At 36.5% G+C, this 8,916-nt stretch overlaps 1 protein-coding gene across 1 annotated transcript; it reads left to right on the top strand.

The window, feature by feature from the left end:
* Positions 1–219: 219 nt before the first annotated feature.
* LOC111799052 (TORTIFOLIA1-like protein 4) lies at positions 220–3,893 on the top strand. Its single transcript, XM_023682442.2, has 5 exons — positions 220–1,185; positions 1,268–1,349; positions 1,665–2,254; positions 2,962–3,441; positions 3,568–3,893. Exons 1-4 carry the CDS (start codon positions 352–354, stop codon positions 3,409–3,411), a joined length of 1,956 nt encoding a protein of 651 aa, XP_023538210.2. The 5' UTR covers positions 220–351; the 3' UTR covers positions 3,412–3,441; positions 3,568–3,893.
* The last annotated feature ends 5,023 nt before the right edge of the window (positions 3,894–8,916 follow it).

The following is an 8,916-nucleotide window of genomic DNA, read 5'->3' as shown; positions in this document are numbered from 1 at the left end:
AAAATGTGATTTTAATAATTAGAAAAATTAATTAAATGTGGAAAATTGGGATGGTGACAAACCAAACACTTCAGCCTGGCTTGTGGAATGTTTACTATTATAAAATTACAGAAATATAAAATAAATTAAAATTAAAATTAAAATTAAAATTCATTGCCAACAAAGCAAATTCCCTTCTTTGCCCCTCTCCTCTAAACATTTAAAATGCTTACAGCTCGCCTTCTTTACCGACACACGCCGCCCTTGCTCTGCCGCTGGAGTGTTTCTCTCGCCGGAACTCGAATGCTTCCCGGCCGCCGTCGCTGTTTCTTATGTTCCTGAATTAACTGAGTTCTTTTCTTCTTGCTCTTAATGGCAATGGCGTCTCTTTCTAAACGTTCGTCTCTTAGTCCGCCTCAGCCAGCGGCCGCCGCGAATCACGATCTCAAGCAACGAGTTATTGCCTGTCTCAACAAGCTTGAGGACCGGGATACACTTGCTATGGCGGCGACTGAGTTGGAATCAATTGCTAAGGCTCTTACCTGTGACTCATTCGCGCCATTTCTCTCTTGTATTCATAATACTGATTCGTCGTCGAAATCGCCGGTGAGGAAGCAGTGTGTATACCTTCTTGGTTTTCTTTCTCAGTTTCATGGAGATTCCTTGTCTCCTTTTGTGTCGAAGATGATTTCTACTGTTGTTCGTCGTCTTCGTGATTCAGACTCTACAATCCGATCTGCTTGCGTTGACGCTATGGCTTTAATGTCGTCGCAAATCACGAAGCCGCCATTCTCGGTTTTCTTGAAGCCGTTGATGGAGACGCTTACGCTTGAGCAGGATCTCAATTCGCAGACTGGTTCTGCTCTGTGTCTCGCGGCTGCGGTTGAGGCGGCACCTGATCCAGATGTGTTGCAGCTGCGGAAGAATTTGCCGAGGTTGGGGAAATTGGCGAAGAACGATGGATTTAAGGCGAAGGCTGCGTTGCTGGCGCTGATTGGGAGTATCATTTCTGTTGGTGGTGCGACGAGTCGAAGCGTATTGGACTGGCTGGTGCCGTGCATTGTTGAATTCTTGAGCAATGACGATTGGGCTGTAAGGAAGGCGGCCGCAGAAACTCTCGCGAGAGTGGCCGTCGCTGAAAGGGATTTGGCTGTCGACTACAGATCATCGTGTATTAATTCTTTGGATAGCCGGAGATTTGATAAGGTAATATGTTAAACCTTTGGGATTCATAGAAATTGAGGGAAAATCATGAGCAATTTTGTATTGACTGCGTACAATATTACAGATCAAGGTCGTTCGGGAGACGATGAACCAAACTTTGGAGTTATGGAAACAGATACCTGACGCTTCTGGAGACATCTCAACTGGTAATTTCTTTTACAATTACGTTAGTTTGATTATCAATCTGGAACATGGCGATCGAACTTCAATTTTGAATTGGTCATTGTTCATACTTATTCATCCTTCTAGGAATGTTGAGAATTGGATACTTAGGTCTGAGCTAGTCCCTCTGATTTGAAAATCCTTGGATCTTGTTTTGTAAGTTCAAAGTGAATTAGTTGTCAGTATGGTGGTTGTCTATTTCAATGTTCATGGTCCCAATTCATGTTTCAAGTTGTTGAGCTAATTTTGCTTATATAAAATATCACATTTAGTATCTTTTCGGTTCTTCCATGGGTCAGATAATGACAATGGCGGATGCTTTCCTCCCATTTCCACATGCCCCCATGAAGACAGTTTACGAACACCATTGAAGAAAACAGTCCCCACTAGCAGGTCCTCTCCAATGGGTGTATCGCGTGTGACTAATAATAAGAAGGTCAGTCCAAAGAACACAGATAAGACTTCAAGCACGCCCATATCTAAGCTGGAACGCCAGAAATCTTGGAAAGTTGAAATTGCAGTATCAAACTCCCCTTCATCAAAAGTTAATTCTGAGAACAATGCTGTTGGGTATGGTTCAGAAAACATAGATTTCCAAGGGAATGGTAGAAGTGGAAATTCCACTTTCAATGCGAAACGAGTTCTTTATAATGATGTGCGTGATGAGAAAGTTAACAAGGCCAGCAATTTGAGATCTGGGTCTCGCGTAGTTCCATTTGATGAGCATGGGGACATTCAGGAGCATGAGAATCGAGACTCGGATGTTACTGCTGACAGCTCAAGTGAAGAAGCTTACGGGAGCTACAAAGATTTTGAAGATATCTCACTCATTCGTGACCAACTTCGTCAGATTGAGAACCAACAATCTAGCCTTCTAAACCTTCTCCAGGTAGGCATGTCTTTTATGATTATACCATATATTTTGTTGCACGTTATTCCTTCATGGCCGGCTTGCTCTTATCTTCCGTGTATAGGTCCCAGTAGTTGAGGATTGATGGGTGGGAGTCCCACGTTGGCTAATTTAGGGAATGATCATGGGTTCATACGAGGCCTTTTGAGAAAACCCAAAGCAGAACCATGAGAGCTTATGCTCAAAGTGGATAATATCATACCATTGTGAAGAACCACGAGAGCTTATGCTCAAAGTGGATAATATCATACCATTGTGGAAAGTCGTGATTCCTAACACCTATTGCTTGACTTTTCATACTTAAATTTCCACATGCCCTGTTCTCTAGAGTTTAGAATAATCATCATTATCACAACACCACATGCCTCAACTTTAGTCAACTACTTCTGTATCGAATTTGATTGTGATTATAAATTTTCTTTTCCTAAGGAGACTTAATGGCTGCCATTTAATCATTTGAATTTGGTCAACTAAATGTCTCATCTGAAGGTCAGAGTGTCTGTCACATTTGGTGAGTACAGGTCATGTTTGGCGGTGCTGGTGGTGGTGGTTGGGGGGAATTATTTTGTTCTTTGTCAGCATTTAAGCTTTATGAATCTATTTTGACTTTGAATTACCGTGAATGTAAGAAGCATGCATCAATGGTGATTTCTGATTAGAAATTTCCCTTTCTGAAATGAATTCAGAGCTTTATTGGGAGCTCTCAGAGTGGTTTGAATTCATTGGAGAAACGAGTACATGGACTGGAGATGGCATTAGATGAAATATCTTACGACTTGGGTTTGTCAAGTGGAAGGGTGACTAATAGCGGCTATGCCGAAAACTCATGTTGCAAGCTGCCCGGTGCAGAATTTTTAAGTTCCAAGTTCTGGAGGCGAGCAGAAGAGCGGCATTCTGGTTCAAAGTTCTGTTCTACAGCACACGTCGCCTCGCCTAACGATCTGCATCATACACTCGAAAGAGACGCCATTGCCGAATCAATTAAGCAAAGTAGGGGAGGATTTGTTGTGAATCCGTTGGCCACCATTGATGGTGAACTTAGAGAAAACTTGGGGCAGTATCCAAAAAGATTACTGAAACCTGTAATCCAAGAGAGTGATAGTGTGCCTATTTACAATGCATGTGGGAGTGATTAGGTTCAAAAACAGCCCAAATTTCATCTGCAGGTAATTATTCATTATCTGAATTCTTTTCAATTGTCAGAATATTAAATTCTTATGCTATTTTGATGAACCGTTGATGTGTGATCTTCATCACTGCCTAGTCTGAACTGAAATTACCCGTTTTTGAAGGGTTTTCCTAATCAGAGCAAGCAAAGGGGTCCTGAAAAGAGGCCAAAAGCGATGAACAACGGAGTAATTATGGCATTAAGCTCAAGATTGAAGGAAAGTGTTTGCGGGCTATTGATGCTTCACGAGGGTCCTTTTGGATTATAATGGTGAATGATGGGAGAGGAGCTGGTCTTCTTTGCCACGTGAAAACTGACAGAAGATTTAAATCCTTCTTATCACTTCTTTCTCTCTCACTCATCTCCTTTGACAAGAAGGTGAAGAAAGAGCTCATGGTTTTGTATGTATTGCCAGTGAATAGCATAAAATGGAAGCACAGTTCTCTTTTAGATTGCTGGATTGAGTTACTAGTTCCAAGAATTAGAATGAAAATCTAAAATGCCAAAAGGGGAAAAAAACTAAAGCCACTTTTGGACAACCTTGGCCAGGACTGTTGTTTTCTAGTTCAACCATTTGTCGTGGAAGGGGTAAATTGTTAGGAACCACGAATTTCTACGGATATAGTATACTATAGAGTCTCCCCTGAGGCCTATGGAGCCCTCGAAAAGTCTCGGTTGTTTTCTAGTTTGACATTTTGTGGTGGAAGAGGGAATTGTTAGGAACCACAAATCTCTATGGACAAAGTATACCATAGAGTCTCCCCTAAGGTCTATGGAGCCCTCGAAAAGTCTCTTCTTAATTGAGGCTCAATTTCTTTCTTTGAAGCACTCGAACAATGTACACCCTTTGTTTGACACTTGAGGATTCTATTAACATGACTGAATTAACAGCATGGCTCTAATATCGTGTTAGGAACTACGAATCTCCATAATGGTATAATATTGTCCACTTTGAGCATTAGCTATCGTGATTTTGGTTTTAATTTTTTTCCAAAGGACTTTATACCCGCAGATATAGTATTTCTTGCTTATAAATTTATGATTATTTCTTTAACTATGTAGGACTCTCTCCGAACCATCCTTAACGGAAATTAGAATCTCTAATTGGATGATGCCTTAAACCTATGTAGGACTCTCTCCGAACGATCCTTAACAGAAATTAGAATCTCTAATTGGATGATGCCTTAAACCGGTGTCATGTAAAGAGTATTTTATTATTTAATGAAATTTATTAGAAAGGCAAATGGATAAACTAATTAGTATCACAATTAAATTAAATAATTTAATTGAACATTCACGTCACACATCCTTAATCGGCCACATGCCTGGCTTGGCGGTATAGAAACTAAAGTGAAAACGAAAGCTCTACAGACGCTGTGCAAGTTACTATCGGCCTAGGAGACTACCTTTATCTTCTAGGGTTGTCGTCGTGGTCTTTTAGGTCCATAGGGGGGCTTGGTAGCTTTAACATGGATTCATGTCTCTAGGTTTTCTGATCTAACTCCATGAGTCTAGTTTGGTCGAAAACATTAGGGAGTGGGCTAGCTGATCGTCGCTCACGATTCTAAGGTGCTCGGACTACTGGAGGCATTCCATCCTAGTTCATAATCTAGTCAAACTCACTCTATCGCACTATTCTTGTTTCGTTACTACTACTTACACCCTACACGAAGATCACACTTTCAATCACTTAGAGCTAATGTACATCAAATCATGCATACAAGCACAACGGAGATCACACTTTCAATCACTTAGAGTTAATCTATAATCATAGATAAAAAAAATAAATTCAACGAAAAAATGGTAACATCTTAACATAGTTATAAAACTAAAGACAACTAAATACTTGAGAATTGATTATTAATAAAAAAAAAATATAAAGATAAATCATGAAATTAAAAAATAATAAAAGTGATTAGTTTAAAAAAATTATACATTAGCAAACACAAAAAAAAAAAATACTATAAAAATATTTTACTTACGTTGAAATAGATTTACTCATATTTGGATGACACTAAATTATCGTTAGAAAAATAAAAATATATATAAATTGTGATATAAAATGTTATACATTATAATATATAATTAGTTCTATAATTTTATAACAAAACTTTTAAATTTATTGAAACCAATATTTTATCCCATCAATTTTGTGTGCAACATGACTCTAGTATTTGACTCTATGAGCTACGGTTCTCAATTCCTATATCTGATACCATTAGTGTATTTGTGTTTGTGTGATGCAAGAATCTCAAATAATCAATAAATCTATATTCGATTGAATTTAGAAGCGAAACATTTATATCTCTATGTTTGTGTTTCTAGATGTTTTTTAGTCTATTGATTTTGTCTGTCTATTGGTTTTATATAGAATGCAAAAAAGTAGAAATAAAAAAAGTACAAATTTTTTTGATTGCATCAGTAATCCCATTTTGTTTGAATTCGGTATGGATAAAAGAGCTTTCTATGTTATACTATTCAATTCTCGACAATGAATCGATTTGATAGCTCCGATATTGTTATTCATCATATTTTAATATGAATCGATATCATCTAGATGCAATGCAACCCATTGAATTTAGAAGCGAAACATTTATATCTCTATGGGATTAAATCCCAAGTTATTGCAAATAAAAAATGAAACGATGAGATTATGGAAGTAAATATTCTCGCATTTATTGCTATTGCACTGTTCATTCTAGTTACTACCGCCTTTTTACTTATAATATAAGTAAAAACAATTCGTTAAAGTGGACAAAAGTATGGAGATCATAGTTTTAAGATAAAGTGTTTTTGTTGTTAAAAAACTTTATGTTATATGGAGAATGTAAATTCTTACAAATGCCCAAAACTTTATGTTACAGGTGGGACGTATTATAAATTATATCAAAATTCTTACAAATGCCCAAAAGTCGATGTCTTCCCCTTCCTCGACTTTCCTTAGATTTTTTAATTGACATTTGGAGCGAAAACAAATTATTTAGGGTGGTATTAAGAACCCAACACCTTGTACAGTTAATGTGCTTAGTTATCTATTAGAACTTCAATGGTTCAAGATGACTCTACCAGTTGAGCTAGGGTTCTCAATTCCTATATCTGATACGGTGAGTATATCCGTGCTGGTGGGATGTAAGGATTCCAATAAAGTTACTCAGATAGTCAATAAATATATTTTCGATTATGGCGATCAAACGTCAAGGCATTTTATTTTGACTACCAATAGAAAGGAAGGATTCATCATTTCATGGAGAAGAAAGGAGAGAAAGACCGTAATAGCACAAAATAAATAAACAAATAAAAATAATTATAAAAAAAATAGTTAAAATAATATAATAATAAATAAATAAATAAATACATAAATAACTTTTTCCGTATTTTCTCCACTCACCTCTCATCCCTTCCCACAATTATCTCTCATCAACCCATCCTTACACAGAAAATAAGTACTGCAAAAATAAACAGAAAAACAATAATCCTCATATTTACTTGAGGAAAAAAAATGAGAATGACATTTACCAAGTTGAGATTCACAGGAGATCTGTGTGAAGATTTCACACATCTGATCAATAAGGTATATATTAAATCTTTGTTTTCTTTTATCCTATTTTTTTTTAGAAATCACGACAATTATAGTTAGATCTTCATTGAATTATTACAAGTTTAGCTTTGAGTTAGAAATTAAATGTCAATCATTTATATAAATTCTAGCAAATCAGGTCAGATTAGTAATATTAGATTAAATTTATATCAATAGCCAAATGAATGGATTAAAAACAGAATGGCCAAAAAAATTTGTGAACAGGTGAAAGATTTGGAAACAAAGATATTAGAAATTTGGAATACACGAGAATAGAATGGATAATAGAATTAAAAGGCAACAGATAAAAAAAAAGAAGATTAAGGAGTTAAAAACCACAAACTAAATATAGAGAGAAAAGTAAATACCTAGAGTAGTAAAACCCATAACTTAAATAGCTGTCCGTAACCATAGAAAATAAGATTTTTAATAAAAATATAATTATAGACATAACATTTCAAGACTTTTAATAATGGACCTATGTAAATTAGAGAAATAATTGTGTAGATTTCAAACTTGAAACTGATGTCATGGGCTCACATAGGTTGACTCGGATTTCAAAGGACGGAATCAAACTTTCATTAAAGATATATTCGTGACAACAACTTAAGCTAGCCAGGTAAGTGACCTTACTATCGGCATGGTTATATTTGATGTTGACACGTGCCCCGTGGTTCTGCACGTGTCATATATATTGATATGTGTGAATTGTCTGTGGATCGATATGCCTCTTATATGTTATATATATGTTATAATATGTAAATTGTATGATAATAATTACGGTACGATGTGTTCAAGGATATGTTTGAGATAGGATACGAAAAGGATACACAAGACGAAATGTAACGATAGGAGTAAAATACGTTCATGAAACGTTAAGATTATGTTACATACCGGAGTGATATGAATAAGAGAGATTGATGGAAGAATACGGTTAGGTTACGGGTAGAAAGGGATAGGTTTGTGATAGATTGATAGAACGATAGCGTTAGAATTGATAGAACGATAGCATTAGGTTACGTTCTTGTGATGATATGACTAAGGTACGTTCACGTAATGATATGTCTGTGATAGATATAAGAACGTTAAGACTATGATAAATTAGAAAACGGTATGACTACGAAGTGTTTACGTTATGACTTGTTTATGATATGATACATTGTGATACAATATGTCAGGGTATGATATGTATATGATGAAATGTTATGTTAAAAGCATAGAACGTTATGTTAGGTATCTTAAATTGTATGTATACAACATGATATGAATGACAATTACGATAAATGACATGAAATATAACCCTGTTAGAATTATGTATGATTTGAGAACTAAAGAATGAGAAACGATATGATATGAATGATGAACGATATCTGAAACGATATGAAAAATGATATGATATGTACCTAATGCTAGCAGGGTTGTATTAAAGGATAATAAAAATGGAAAAGTTTTGGGACCTCATGCATTATGTGTGCTTATGTATTTGGGGGATACCCCTATCCCATCACGAGGGTACGGACGCATACATCCAATGACAGGACAACGATCGTTATGCTTTGCATAGCACTGCCGTGACGGCTACTAGTTGTAGCGGGTGTCCAGCCTAAGGGGGTCCCAGAGTATGCCCACCGAATAAGGAAAGTGGCCAAGCGGTGTGCGAACTAGCTGGTGAGCCCATACTCGCACGTATGGGCTGTGTGTAGAGTATATGGTACACGTCCAAAATTACTCGTTAGGACAACACCGTAAGGAAAATGAAATGAAAGATAGATCCTATCATCTCATTACATGTGATTGTTGCATTTAACCCCAATAGTGGAGTTACTTACTGAGTATTTCTTTAAGTACTCAAACTATGTGCTACTACATATTTTTTTCAAATTAAGGCAAGACATT

Source organism: Cucurbita pepo, chromosome 7 (genome assembly GCF_057944985.1).
Source record: "Cucurbita pepo subsp. pepo isolate OVF chromosome 7, ASM5794498v1, whole genome shotgun sequence".
Lineage (NCBI taxonomy): Eukaryota > Viridiplantae > Streptophyta > Magnoliopsida > Cucurbitales > Cucurbitaceae > Cucurbita > Cucurbita pepo.
This window is presented reverse-complemented; position numbering and strand designations above follow the sequence as displayed.